This window comes from Carcharhinus amblyrhynchos, chromosome 16 (assembly GCF_965287045.1).
Source record: "Carcharhinus amblyrhynchos chromosome 16, sCarAmb.v2.hapA, whole genome shotgun sequence".
NCBI lineage: Eukaryota > Metazoa > Chordata > Chondrichthyes > Carcharhiniformes > Carcharhinidae > Carcharhinus > Carcharhinus amblyrhynchos.
The window spans coordinates 10382233-10397730 of record NC_137339.1 but is presented as its reverse complement, the minus strand read 5'-3'; the positions used below and the strand labels follow the sequence as shown (position 1 = coordinate 10397730).

Sequence of the window (15498 nt, the reverse complement as noted above, 5' to 3'; positions counted from 1 at the left end):
ATCCTTTCTGGTTGTATCACGGCTTGGTATAGCTCCTGCTCTGACCAAGACTGCAAAAAAACTACAAAGGGTCGTGAACGAAGCCCAGTCCACCACGCAAACCAGCCTCCCATCTGTTGTCTCTGTCTACACTCACTGCTACCTTGGAAAAGCAGCCAGGACCCCAAGTGCTCTTGACATACTCTCTTCCACCTTCTTCCATCAGAAAAAAGATACAAAAGTCTGAGGACACGTACCAGCTGACTCAAGAACAGCTTCTTCCCTGCTGCCATTAGACGTTTGAATGGATTTACCTTGCATTAAGTTGATCTTTCTCTACACCCTAGCTATGACTGTATTACATTCTGCATTCTCTCCTTTCCTTCTCTATGAATGGTATGCTTTGTCTGTACAGTGAGCAAGAAAAAATACTTTCCACTGTATACCAATACATGGTAAAAAGTCTGACAACACCAGGTTTAAGTCCAACCGATTTATTGGGATAGTAATAAATCAAATCAAATCAAATCAAATCAAACCCAAAACTGTGACTGCCTTGAAAGGCAAAGTGCCACCTGACTGAGCATTGCCATGGAATTTTGATTAAAAGGTGAACGTGTACTAACCCTCGGCTTCCAGCACTAGAGGTTCTCCTACACAGGGATGACTTGTTCTTGCTCTGGGACTTCAGGATGCTGTCATGTTTGTGCTTGAGCTGTCGAAGTAGAACCTTGAACTCCTCATCGTCACAGAGGTCTGCAATGAAAGGGTAACGTTAGTCCACTGCGGGCTAGTACAGCACTGCCCTGAAAGTTTCATCTCAGAACGTGTCCTCTCTACCGGCATCACAGCTCCTGAATCTGGGGATTGTGGTTCCACTGCTGATTTTTGAGCCTATATAATCCCGACTAACAGTCCAGTGGCCGTACTTCAATAAGACCATAAGATATAGGAGCAGAATTAGGCCCATTGGTCTGCTCCGCCGAGGTTGAAAGCTTTCTCAACCCCATTTTCCTGCCTTTTCCCCATAAACTTTGATCCCCTTACCAATCAAGAATCTCTGTCTTAAATACTCTCAGTTACCTGGGCTCCACAACCTCCTGTGACAACGTATTCCATCAATTCGCCTCCCTCTGCCTAAAGAAATTCCTCCTCCTCTTGGTTCCAAAGGGTTATCTCTTAACTCTGAGGCTGTGCCCTCAGATCCCAGTCTCTCCCGCTGATGGAAACATCTTCCCCAGGTCTATCTATCCAGGCCTGCCGTAGGATTGCTGCCTTGGTCAACATGCTGTTTTTTCAGTTGGGATCATTCAACCACAGAGTGGGGTCAAAAATGAGAGACACTGAATCACAGAGTCCTACAGTGCAGAAGGAGGACATTCGGCCCATCAAGTCAGCACCAACCACAGTCCCAGCCAGGCCCTATTCCCGTAACTCTACATATTTATCCTGCTATTCTCCTTAACACAAAGGGGCAATTTAGCCTGGTCAATCCGCACATCTTTGGACGGTGGGAGGAAACCGGATCATCCGGAGGAAACCCACGCAGACACAGGGAGAACGTGTAGACTCCGCAAAGACAGTGACCCAAGCCAGGAATCGAACCCGGGTCCCTGGCGCTGGGAGGCTGCAGTGCTAACCACTCTGCCACTGTGAAATCCGCACACCAGTCAGAATTTATTTGCAAGTTCAAGATCATCTGATACATGAGGAGTGTGAAAGTATTGAATCAAAGAGCTTATACTGTGGGGAGTGGGGTATGGATACTGTCCCCATCAGCAGGCTTGCGGGCAGGGAGGTCCGGAAAATTCCCCGGGTGACATTCCCGCTATCCGACTGTCCTCGACACTATTCGGGCTCTTCAGGTGGCTAAAGGCCGCTTCCAGGCCAGCCTCAATTTTGAGGCCGGTGAGAGGGTGGGGGAGGGGGAGGAGTCATAGGCTGGAATTTTCCAGCTCTTCTCGCCAGGAGAATATTCCAGTCCCGCCAGGTTTCCCAGTGTGGGGGCTGCATAGAAGGGGAAACCCTGTTGGCAATGGTGGGATCTTCTGCTCCCAGGGCCAAAGGTTATCAGAAACTAAACAAACATAAGAACATAAGAATTAGGAGCCGGAGTGGGCTGTTTGGCCCCTAAAGCCTGCTCCACCATACAATAAGGTCAAGGCTGATCTTTTCGTGGACTCAGCTCCACTTACCCACCCGCTCACCATAACCCTTAATTCCTTGAGACATATAAGATGATGAATGGAATGGATAGGATAGAGGCGGAGAGACTCTTCCCACTCAGAAAGGACAGTAGGACTAGGGGGCACAGCCTCAAGATAAAGGGGGGGCGGTTTAGAACGGAGTTGAGGAGGAACTTCTTCACTCAAAGCGTGGTGAATCTCTGGAATTCTCTGCCCATTGAAGTGGTGGAGGCTGCCTCGCTAAATATTTTTAAGACGCAGGTTGATGGGTTTTTGATAAGAGAGGGGATTAAGGGTTATGGGGAGAGGGCAGGAAAGTGGAACTGAGCCACGACAGATCGGCCATGATCTTATTGAATGGTGGGGCAGGCTCGAAGGGCTAGATGGCCTACTCCTGCTCCTATTTCTTATGTTCTTATGTTCTTTACTGTTCAAAAATTTATCTATCCTTGCCCTAAAAACATTCAGTGAGGTAGCCTCAAATGCTTCACTGGGTAGGGAATTCCACAGATTCACAACCCTTTGAGTGAAGAAGTTCCTCCTCAACTCAGTCCTAAATCTGCTTCCCCTTATTTTGAGGCTATGCCCCTTAGTTCTAGTTCCACCTGCCAGTGGAAACAATGTCCCTGCTTCTATCTCATCTATTCCCTTCATAATCTTATATGTTTCTATAAGATCTCCCTTCATTCTTCTGAATTCCAATGAGTATAGCCCCAGTCTACTCAGTCTCTCCTCATAAGCCAACCCTCTCAACTCCAGAATCAACCTAGTGAATCTCCTCTGCACCCCCTCCAGTACCAGTATATCCTTTCTCAAGTAAGGAGGCCAAATCTGTTCTAAATCTGTACACAGTACCCCAGGTGTGGCCTCGCCAGCACCTTAGACAGCTACAAGGTAACCTCCCTGTTTTTAAACTCCATCCCTCTAACAATGAAGAACAAAATTCCATTTGCCTTCTTAATTACCTGCTGCACCTGCAAACCAACCCCTTGTGATTCATGCACAAGGACACCCAGGTCCCTCTGCACAGCAGCAATTGCAATTTTTTAACATTTAAATAATAGTCCATTTCGCTGTTATTCCTACCAAAATGGATGGCCTCGCATTTACCAACATTGTACTCCACCCTGCCAGACCCTTGCCCACTCACTTAAACTATCAATATCCCTATATCACAACCAATAAAAGAGCTCCAAAATACTCAAGCAGAACTGTCTAGAACAATTAGGCTAGAAAAGACCCAAAAATGTGACCGAGGCTTTATTGATATTCTCAGTAAGCTTTAAACAGAAGCAGAGGAAGGGTTTAATTGTCATGATCAGTCAACGACTCCATTAGAATGGGATCTTGTCACTATTGTAGAACACAGAACACAGAAAAACTACAGCACAAACAGGTCCTTCGGCCCACAAGTTGCGCCAATGATATCCACATCTACTAGGCTTACCTATAACCCTCAATTCTATTAAGTTCCATGTACTCATCCAGAAGTCTCTTGAAAGACCCTATTGAATTTGCCTCCACCACCACCAACGGCAGCTGATTCCACTCACCAGTGAAAAACTTACCCCGATATCTCCTCTGTACCTACTCCCCAGCACCTTAAACCTGTGTCCTCTCGTAGCAACCATTCCAGCCCTTGGAAAAAGCCTCTGAGAATCCACCCGATCGATACCTCTCAACGTCTTATACACTCCTATCAGGTCACCTCTCATCCTTCGTCTCTCTAAGGAGAAAAGACCGAGCTCCCTCAACCTATCCTCATAAGGCATGCCACCCAATCCAGGCAACATCCTTGGAAATCTCCTCTGCACCCCTTCAATAACTTCCACATCCTTCCTGTAATGAGCACAGTATTCCAAGAGAGGTCTGACCAGGGTCTTATAAAGCTGTAACATTATCTCCCGACTCCTAAACTCAATCCCTTGATTGATGAAGGCCAGTACACCATACGCCTTCTTAACCACATCTTTTTTGTTTCTTTTTTTTGTTCTAGCCATTGCTACATTCCAATGGGAATTCAAGCACTTTTCCAGCCCCAACCTTAACGTGTCATTAGTTGGGCAATGTAAATGGCGCCAACCTTACATCTGTGACTAACCAATTGGCGTTTCTTTCAAGTTGGTCTTGGCACTGAGATTGGCACCATGAGCTGTCAGCAGTTCTGCGATTTGCATCTGGAAAGAGAAGGAAACAAAAGTGTTTGTGTCATAACAGTCTGGATAGCAAGAAAGGCTACATCCTGTTCCACTGCAACTCTTCAAATCAAGAGGTGTTTAATTATCCCCTTGGGACAGTGTGGAACGGAGTGAGGTTTATTTTCCGTTTATGTGTTAAACCTACCTAGCACTTTTACCTATTCAGCCACTGTAACCCAGAAGGGGGGAAATAAGAATTCTGGTCCGCACAGGTCTTGTATATTTTAACATGGAACACCAGTAAAACTAGGAAATAAGAATACTGGTGTGAACTGGTCTGACTTACTTTGGTACACCAGTTGAACTGGAAAATGAGAACATTGGTCCGCCCTGGACCTTAAGATGGAACACCAATAAAACGGGGAGGTCAGAATACTAGTCCAAACTGGTCTTGGGTCCTTTGGTACACCAGTTGAACTGGGAAATCAGAATACTGGTTTGAACTCTTCCATTTTAGGCTGTCTTTCTCTCTCAAGACAGACACAAACAGAGAGGAATTGCTGGCATAAACATTCTCTCCTCTCATCCCAGTAAAAAAACACGATGGAAACCAGTGAACATGAACAGGAAAAAATTTGTTCCGTTTAAATTTTACCCTTAAATGTCATCCTTCTGTAATGGGGAATTTATTGGACATGTGAGTCAATATGACTTTTTTTTTGAAATGCTTCTTTTATTGGTCTGAGAGGCACAAAGGAAAACTAGTGTTTTCCAATTTCAAAAGGCGTCAAGAGCAATTATGGTGCGAGGGAGAGTTCTTATATCAGTGCGCACATCTTTCAGGAACTATGTCTTTGCTGGGTTTTGATGAGGAGATGCCGGCGTTGGACTGGGGTAAACACAGTAAGAAGTCTCACGACACCAGGTTAAAGTCCAACAGGTTTATTTGATAGTAAATTTTACTATTTGATTTTATTATCAAGTAAACTGGTTGGACTTTAACCTGGTGTCGTGAGACTTCTTACTTTGCTGGGTTTTACCAGAGGAGGGAGTCACCACATATCATAGAATCCCTACAGTGCAGAGGGAGGCCATTTGGCCCATCGAGTCTGCACCGACCACAATCCCGCCCAGGCCCTATCCTTGTAACCCCAAAAATTTACCCTGCTCGTCCCCCTGACACTAAGGGGCAATTTAGCATGGCCAGTCTACCTAACCCGCATATCTCTGGAGTGTGGGTGTAAACTGGAGCACCCGGAGGAAACCCACGCAGGCACAGGGATGATGTGCAAATTCCACACGAACAGTGAGCCGGGTCCCTTGCGTTGTGAGGCAACAGTGCTAACAACTGCGCCACTCTGCTGACACACACACACACACACGTATAATCACTGGAGATTTTGAAATCAGCACATATTTTGTTCAGACACAACTGTAGCTTGTCCCTGGGTGTGAAACACTGTAATTAGTATTACAACACAAGAGTATGACTCTGTCAATGTTCTGCATTGTGTCATTAGTGCTTCAAACTGTCAAACCAAAAAAATCACTCTTGGATCAACCAGTTTTGGTCAAATTCAGGCAGCACAATGGCACAGTGGTTAGCCCCACTGCCTCACAGCGCCAGAGACATGGGTTCAATTCCTGGCTCGGGTCATTGTCTGTGTGGAGTTTGCACGTTCTCCCTGTGTTCGCCTGGGTTTCCTCTGGGTGCTCCGGTTTGCTCCCACACTCCAAAGATGTGTGGGTTAGGTGGATTGGCCATGAGAAATTGACCCTAGTGTCAGGGGGATTAGCAGGGCAAATGTGTGGGGTTACAGGAATAGGGCCTGGATGGGATTGTGGGTGGTGCAGACTCGATGGGCTGAATGGCCTCCTTCTGCACTGCAGGGATTCTACGATAAGTAATCTTCCACCTTCCATGGCCTGCTTTAACTTTTGTAGATATATGAAGTCCACCATTCAGGCTTCAAGCTGTTGAAAAAAAACGCTCTTGGATTATTGGTATCACTGGCGAGGGAAGTGTTTATTGCCCATCCATAACTTCCCCTGAGAAGCTGAGGTGTCGGACTGTCTTTCTCGAATGGCTGCAACCTCTACGGTGAAAATGTCCCCACAAAACTGAGGGTGGAGAGTTCAGGATTTTGAAACAGAGATAATGAAGGAATAGCTATACATTTCCAGGCTGGCATAGAAACTGGGAGGGATATTTTGAGTTATTAGCGTTCGCTCTCACCCACTGCCCTCGTCCTAATAGGTAAAGTAAATGTGGGCTTTGAAGGAGCTGGTGGAGCTTTGTTAACAATATTATCAACAGGTAAAGTCTTAGCAACTCACCACATGAACACAGTGACTACAACAGCAGGTCAGAGGCTAGGGATACTGCACTGAGTATCTCACCTCCTGACTCCCCAAAGCCTATCCACCATCTACAAGGCATAAGTCAGGAGTGTGATGGAATACTCCCCACTTGCCTGGATGGGTGCAGCTCCAACAACACCCAAGAAGCTCGACACCATCCAGGACAAAGCAGCCCGCTTGATTGGACCATATCTACAAACGTTCACTCTTTCCATCACCGTTGCTCAGTAGTAGCAGTGTGTACTATCTACAAGATGCACTGCAGCAATTCACCAAAGATCCTTAGACAACACCTTCCAAACCCGCTTCCATCCAGAAGGACAAGTCTTTTTTCCATATTTTGCTTCCATCTAGAAGGACAAGGACAGCAGATACATGGGAACACCGCCACCTGCAATTCCCCCTCCAAGCCACATCCTGACTTGGAAATTTATCAGCCATTCCTTCACAGTCACTGGGTCAAAATACTAATGGCATTGTGGGTCAACCCACAGCATGTGGACAACAGCGATTCAAGAAGGCAGCTCCTAAAAGGGGCCAGCTCCTACACCATCTATGAAATGTGCAATAACAGAGACTGCCTTTTCTCACCTTCTTGCCCAGATGAGGAATGCATCAGATTAGATTCTGAGGCCGCACTCAGTGTGGCAGGCTGCCACTGCGCCAAGACAATGGATTTTGCTCTCGACATATGGAGCTGTATGACAACAGGACACAATCTGTTCACTTTCACAGGTCTCCAAATTCAAGTGTGACTCCTGAAGGGATGTGCTCTTGTTGAATGCAGCTGAACTCGTAGTCAAAATGTTTGCTGAACCAGCAGGCCTCACTGAAAGTATTCAAAACTAGCCCCTGTAATGACCTTCAATCAGGCCACTGAGCTTGGCCTATTGGAATATGAACTCCCTGATTAAGGAGTCAATTGAAGACCCATTGGGGAAGTCTGTTCCTTGTATATAAACAGGAGTGTCAGTTCCTCTGGCACTCCCAAGGGTAGACTGATAGCACTCTGTGTACTGCTGTTAGAATTGTAAATAAAGAGATTTTGGTGCAGGGACTTCTGCCTCCAAAGACTTATTACAGCCCCTCTCTGAGTGTGGGCAGCACGGTGGCACAGTGGTTAGCACTGCTGCCTCACGGTGCCAGGGACCTGGGTTCAATTCCCCGGCCTGGGGTCACTGCCTGTGCGGAGTTTGCACTTTCTCCCCGTGTCTTCGTGGGTTTCCTAAAGGTGCTCCGGTTTCCTCCCACAGATGTGCGGGTTAAGTGGATTGGCCATACCAAATTGACACTAATGTCAGGGTAAATTATAGGAATAGGGCCTGGGTGGGACTGTGGTTGGTGCAGACTCGCTGGGCCAAATGGCCTCCTTCTGCACGGTAGGGATTCTATGAAAAAAAAATGTTGTGATAACTGTACAACAAATTGCAAATTAGAATGCATCACCGCAGTGCGGGGGAGACTGACCTATTTCTTTTCCAGCTCTTCCGGTATAAATAGGCTAGTTCTTTAATTAAGTTAAGCAATTTTCTGATTATTTAGAGCATTAACTGTCCGGGGATATAAATTAAGGCTTCTTGGTTTGATCTGTTTCTGACTGAAGTTGACATCAAGCATTTGGAGTGTATTTATTCTGAGTGAGAAACTCGTTCGTTCTAATCCCATTACACAGCTCTGAGCATCCAATCTAGGCTGACACTTCACTGCAGTACTCAGAGAGTGCTACACTGTCAGAGGTGCCGCCTCTTGGATGAGACCTTAAGTCGAGGCCTCGCCTCCCCTCTCAGTTGGGTGTGCAGTGGTCCATGGCACTATTTAAAAGAACAGCAAAGTATTTATCTCCAGTGTCCTGCCCAACGTTTAACCCTCAACCAATGTCACCAAAACAGATCATCCGATTATCATGTTGTCACTTGTGGGAGCTTGCCATGCACAAATTTGTTTTTTAGGCATTTATTGTCCATCTTTAATTGCCCTACAGAGGACATTTAAGAGTCAACCACCTTACTGTGGCTCTGGAATCACATGTAGGCCAGACCAGGTAAGGCTGGCAGACTTCCTTCCCTAAAGGACATTAGTGAACCAGATACGTTTTTCAAACAATTGCCAATGGTCATCATTAGACTTTTAAGTCCACCATGTGCCATGACAGGATTTGAACCTGGGTCCCCAGACCTTGTCCAGGGTTCCTGGATTATCGGTCGAGTGACAGTAATACTAAAAAAGTTTATGTATTAGTCATAAGTAAAGCTTACATTACACCGCAATGAAGTTACGATGAAATTCCCACACTCTGGCACCTGTTCAGGCCAATGCACCTAACCAGCATGTCTTTCAGAGTGTGGGAGGAAACTGGAACATCCAGAGGAAACACACACAGATAATCCCCTACTGTCACAGGGATTAGCAGGATAAATATGTGGGGTTATGGGAATGGGGCCTGGGTGGGATTGTGGTTGGTGCAGGCGCGATGGGCCGTTGGCACTGTAGAGGTTCTATAAATGTGCAAACTCCACACAGACAATGACCCAAGCCGGGAATCGAACCCAAGTCCCTGGCGCTGTGAGGCAGCAATGCTAACCGCTATGCCACTGCCTCCCCTAATTGCTGCCAATCATCACAATGGTGACAATACTCAAAAGCAGCTTAATTGGCTGTTAATGGACATTCTAAGGTTGTCAAAGACGCTATATAGAGTTTCCTTAAAGTTTACTTATTAGTGTCACAAGTATGGCTTACATTAAAACTGCAATAAAGTTACTGTGAAAATCCCCTAGTCACCACACTCCGGCACCTGTTCGGGTACACTGAGGGAAAATTTAGCACGACCAATCCACCATGTTTTCGGACTGTGAGAGGAAACCAGATCACCTGGAGAAAACCCATGCAGACACAGGGAGAATGTGCAGACTCCGCACAGACAGTGACCCAAGCTGGAATCGAACCCGAGTCTCTGGCGCTGTGAGGCAGCGATGCTAACCGCTGTGCCACTTACTTATACTGGAAGAGCTGGAAGAAAAAGGTCAGTCTCCCCCAAATACAGGGGATACATCATAATTTACAATTTGTTTTACAGTCATCTCAACATTTTCTCCTTCTTTCTTCTCTCCATGCAATTCACACACAAGATAGTAACGTCCCAAGTTACAGGCAGCAACTGACCTGACCCCAGCAGGCAGCGGCATGCAGCGGTTCCCAGCCATCGTGGTCCTTGATGTTTACCTTGGCTCCATGTTCGAGCAGCAGCTCAGCCACTGTGCAGTAACCATTGGCAGCGACTACATGTAACTGCGGGGGGAGACAGGAAAGAAACATAAAACACCCCGACACAGGCTGGTCACCAACATACTGAACAGATCATAGAGGTGACAATCATTTTCTAGAAGAAAGGATTCATCATGAGAACTCTCCACAGAGGAAAGAAAAGCAACAGCAGGGTGGCGCGGTGGCACAGTGGTTAGCGCTGCTGCCTCACAGCACCAGGGACCTGGGTTCAATTCTGGGCTTGTGTCACTGTCTGTGTGGAATTTGCATGTTCTCCCCGTGTCTGCGTGGGTTTCCTCCGGGTGCTCCGGTTTCCTCCCATACTCCAAATATGTGCGGGTTAGGTGGATTGGCCATGATAAATTGCCCCTTATTGTCCTAGATGTGTAGGTTCGGGGCATTATGGGTGGCACAGTGGTTAGTACAGCTGCCTCGCAGTGCCAGGGACCCGGGTTCAATTCCTGGCTTGTGTCACTGTCTGTGTGGAGTTTGCACGTTCTCCCCGTGTCTGCGTGGGTTTCCTCCAAGTGCTCCGGTTTCCTCCCACACTCCAAAGATGTGCGGGTTAGGTGGATTGGCCATGATAAATTGCCCTTTATTGTCAAAATATATAAGTTAGGGGGATTAGCTGGGTAAATATATGGGCGCAGTAAGAAGTCTCACAACTCCAGGTTCATCACCTGATGGAGGAGCAGTGCTCCTAAAGCTCGTGGATTTCAAATAAGCCTGTTGGATTTTGACCTGGTGTTGTGAGACTTCTTACTGCTCACACCCTACTCCAATGTTGGCATCTCCACCTCATAAATACACGGGGTTACGGGGATAGGATCTGGGTAAGGTGCTCTTTCGGGAGAGTTGATGCAATCGTGATGGGCCGAATGGCCTCCATCTGTACTGTTGGGATTCTATGGGGTAGGGGAGTTGGGTAAGTAAGAGAAAGGGCTGCCTGCCTTGTGGCATCTCTCTGAGGTAAGGATGCTTTACAAATGGAAGGAGTTGTTCTGTGATACTGCATGTGGTGTTAAGTCACCTCCAGAATAGACTGTGACCACATGAGGAGGCAAAAATATGCACTGAAAATATGTGAAGGAGCACCGGGATTTACTGTGCTGAAACATTTTCTGAGCCTCACTGTCCTCATCGCTGTTGAAGCCTTATGTTTTGCTCCGAGCTAATCCTCATTAGTGAAAGCTGCTTTAACACACGCACTTCAGTTCCAAATTATGAAGGGCTTCGAAATTCAGAAAGCAAGCTTTAGGCAATAAACAGACCTAAAGGTAACATCCACAAACCTCTCAACCTTGACAACACTGGGCAACTCTCCAACACCTGCGAGTCCCCCAAAACCACCCAACACTAAACATCAGTAACCCTCCAAACAACGGCAAACCAGAGCCAAAGAAGGGAGGAAGATGCAAATCAGAAACTAGGATGACAGTGAGAGAGTCCAAAACATCCTGAATGATCATTTGCCTCAAACAAGGGACAGCATGAACAACATGTCTTCCATAAGCTGCAACGATGGATAATTAATCTCAGAATTAGGACTGGACTTTCTGAAAAAAAAGATCAATGCAAGATAATTAATCTCAGAATTACTGATGGATTTAAAGGACGGTTGTGGATTGGCTCAATTATCTCCGAGGTGGTACTTCTCGCAGAATGCAAGGAGAGCTGAGGGAGGCGATGTAAATGTAAAAACGCAAATGTGGTGGCCATATCCACAAAGAACCACAACAGATCCAGGCAACTCTTCAGTTTATTTATTAGTGCCACAAGTTGGCTTACATTAACACTGCAATGAAGTTATTGTGAAAATCCCCTAGTCGCCACATTCTAGCACCTGTTCGGGCACATTGAGGGAGAATTCAGCATGGCCAGTGCATCTAACCAGCACGTCTTTCCGATTGTGGGAGGAAACCCATGGGAAGAATGTGCAGATTCCACGAGGACAGTGACCCAAGCTGGGAATCAAACCCGGATCCCTGGTATGTGAGGCAGCAGTGCTAACCACTGTGCCACCGTGCCACCCTACTTCTGCTTTTGATCCACTGAAGCAACCACTGAAAAACACCACAAGTTAACAATCAGATGTAGCAACAGCCTGTAATCTGCAGGCACCAGGAGAATGTGCAAACTCCACACAGACAGTGACCCAAACCGGGAACTGAACCCGTGCCTCTGGCACTGTGAGGCACCAGTGTTAACCACTGTGCCACCGTGCCGCCCACTCAACATGATTTACTTCAACATCATGCGCAAAATGGACCTGACTATCTTCAAGGTCAGCATGCTTGCCCTAATGTAGGCCAATCTGCCTTAACAGTTGACAACGTTTGCGTCAGGATTGTGCTCGAGATAAGACCCATAACTGTGCTCAGGCATGCGCACGTCATACTTGTCTGATTAAATTCCTGTAACCTGTAAAGTTAAAACAAACTCTGACTGACGTTGTGACGAGAATGACTGTAGATCCAACCTTTGGGGAACGCTACTTCCTCATTCATGCAATAGCAGGGCTGGCCTTGCAAGTCAGCCTGGATGGGGAACTTGCCAATCCTACTTACCAAGGTGGCTCCCTGCGGGTCTCTGGTATTCAGATCAGTGCCAGCCTGAATACCCTCTTTGATGTCCACGATCATTTGCCGCTCGACCGCTGTGCGAGTTTGGTCGATTGTCTCCTGAGTGATTCCTGAGCAAGAAATTGAAGATGAGGATCCTGTTAAATTACTGTCAGAAACCTCAGTGGTCTGTCCCGTACCGATCACATTCAAATCGCGGGAAGGCTTACAAGGCATTTAAAGTTCATTGATTAGCGTCACAAGTAGGCTTACATTAACACCGCAATGAAGTTACTGAGAAAATCCCCCAGTCGCCACACTCTGCTGCCAGTAGCGATACACTGAGGGAAAATTTAGCATGGCCAATGCACCTAATCTGGATATCTTTGGACTGTGAGAAGAAGCCAGGGGAAACTTACGCAGACACAGAGAGAACGTGCAACTCCACGCAGATAGTGACCCAAGCCGGGCATCGAATCCAGGTCCGTGGCGCTGTGAGGCAACAGTGCTAACCACTGTGCCACTATACCACCCTATCAGACTTTTAATGTGTACTGACATTATGATGTAATTTTTTAAAGTTTATTTATTAGCGTCACAATTAGGCTTCCATTAACCTTGCAATGAAGTTACTGTGAAAATCCCCTAGTTGATTTGATTTGATTTATTATTGTATTAGTACACAGTGAAAAGTATTGTTTCCTGCACGCTACACAGAAAAAGCATACCATTCATAAAGAAGGAAAGGAGAGGGTGCAGAATGTAGTGTTACAGTCATAGCTAGGGTGTAGAGAAAGATCAACTTAATGCGAGGTAGGTCCATTCAAAAGTCTGACAGCAGCAGGGAAGAAGCTGTTCTTGAATCGGTTGGTACGTGACCTCAGACTTTGCATCTTTTCCCTGATGGAAGAAGGTGGAAGAGAGAATGCTCGGGATGCATGGGCCCTTGTTTATGCTGGTAGGTTTTCCATGGCAGTGGGAGACGACGGATGGGAGGCTGGTTTGCATGATGGACTGGGCTTTGTTCACGACCTTTTGTAGTTTCTTACGGTTTTGGGTAGAGCAGGAGCCATAGGAAACAGTGACACAACCTAAAAGAATGCTTTCTATGGTGCATCTGTAAAAGTTGGCGAGAGTCACAGTGAACCATCCCAAGTTTCCTTAGCGTCCTGAGAGACTAGAGGCATTGATGGACTTTCTTAACTGTAGCATCGGCACGGAGGGACCAGAACAGGTTGTTAGTCCTCTGGTCACCTCGAAACCCGAAGTTGCCACACTGCAGCGCCTGTTTGGGTACACTTAGGGAGAGAATTTAGCATGGCCAATGCACCTAACCTGCATGTCTTTCGGACTGTGGGAGGAAACCGGAGCACCCGGAGGAAACCCACGCAGTGACCCAAGCTGGCAATCGAGTCCAGGTTCCTGACACTGTGACGTAGCAGTGCTAACCACTGTGCCACCATGCCATCCATGAAGGAAATCAATAAGGAGGTGTTCTTTATACACATCCAGGAAATGAAACATCGGGAGGAGGATTTTTAAAAGCTGACCCAAGAGAGAGCTGTTAATAATTGATGACCATTTGTTTGAAAATATGGTTGCTCTATGGCATTATTGTAGACTGGGAATTGAACTATTCCCCGTAGCATTTGAACATGAAAACTATTTTGCCTTTGAGATGTAATTATAGTTGGCCATCTGTTGTATTCAAAGAGCTGAAAGTAGTGTGACAGAGGGGAAATGGAAAAAAACAGTAAATGTTGTGAAGGCAGGGTACGTCTGTTACTTTAAGCAGTTCTGCAGCAATTGGTTGATAATTTAAGGAATATAAATATTTTGCTTCTTGTTGGCGAATTTGTAGGGTCTGCAGAGGGAGGTTGCCAAAGAAGTAAGCGGCATTACAGAATCCATGGGATTGACGGTAAACTTAGTAAATGGCATGGTGGCACAGCGGCACAGTGGTTAGCACTGCTGTCTCACAGCGTCAGGGACCCGGGTTCGATTCCCGGTTTGAGTCACTGTCTGTGCGGAGTCTGCACTTTCTCCCCGTGTCTGCGTGGGTTTCCTCTGGGTGCTCCGGTTTCCTCCCACAGTCTGAAAGACGTGCTGGTTAGATGCATTGGTCATGCTAAATTCTCCCTCACTGTACATGAACAGGCGTTGGAGTGTGGCGACTAGGGAATTTTCGCAGTAACTTCATTGCAGTGTTATTGTAAGCCGACTTGTGACTAATAAATAAACTTTAAACCTTCCTCGCTTCCACCTTAAATTCTCAAAGTCAGATTACACCTAAGAGTTGAAGAGGATTTGGGTGCTCAAACCTTGCTCTCAGAGTCCATACAGCACAGAAGGAGGCCATTCAGCCCATCAAGTCAGTACTGACCACAGTCCTGCCCAGGTCCTATTCCCGTCACCCCATGCATTTACCCTGCTAACCTCCCTGACACTGGGGTCAGTTTAGCATGGCCAATCAACCTAACCCACCCACCTTTGGACTGTGGGACACAGACACGGGGAGAAAGTGCAAACTTCATACAGACAGTGACCCAAGGCAGGAATCAAATCTGGGACCCTGGTGCCGTGAGGAAACAGTGCTAACCAGGGTGCCATCGTGCAGCCCAACCTCATGAAGGTTTCATCTCATCCAGTCACCTTTCCCTGCCAGTCACACAGCCCATCATCTCATCGTCAACATTTTTACAACTGATAAATAAAAGCACTCGTAGTTTTCCCTCCAGGACTTGCTCACAGTCGTCTCTATAGTATAAAGTATTAATGTTAAATATGTAAATATATTAATTTACAGTGATCACATGACAACAGAGCATGGCGAGAGATAGTTCAGATTAAAACCTTGTGCTAAGCCTGTACTGTACACAGAATCCCTATAGTGCAGAAGTAGACCATTTGGCCCATCAGGTCTGCACCGACTCTCTGGCAGAGAATCTTACCCTGGCCCTCTCCCCCTGCCCTACCCCCTGTAACCACACACATTTCCTTTGAGTAATC

The 15498-nt window shown here is 46.6% G+C and overlaps 1 protein-coding gene across 4 annotated transcripts in view; it reads right to left on the bottom strand.

The window, feature by feature from the left end:
• Positions 1–15498, bottom strand: part of ppp1r16b (protein phosphatase 1, regulatory subunit 16B) — a 163855-nt gene that overhangs the window by 11888 nt on the left and 136469 nt on the right. For 3 of the 4 annotated variants that reach the window (XM_080204391.1, XM_080204389.1, XM_080204390.1), the window contains exons 6-9: positions 12496–12620; positions 9827–9952; positions 4267–4342; positions 606–735 (exon numbers count right to left, since the gene is read on the bottom strand). In XM_080204391.1, the coding sequence (XP_080060517.1) occupies positions 606–735; positions 4267–4342; positions 9827–9952; positions 12496–12620 (457 nt within the window). The remainder of the gene's footprint in view (positions 1–605; positions 736–4266; positions 4343–9826; positions 9953–12495; positions 12621–15498) is intronic. The other variant, XM_080204392.1, reaches the window with a different exon arrangement.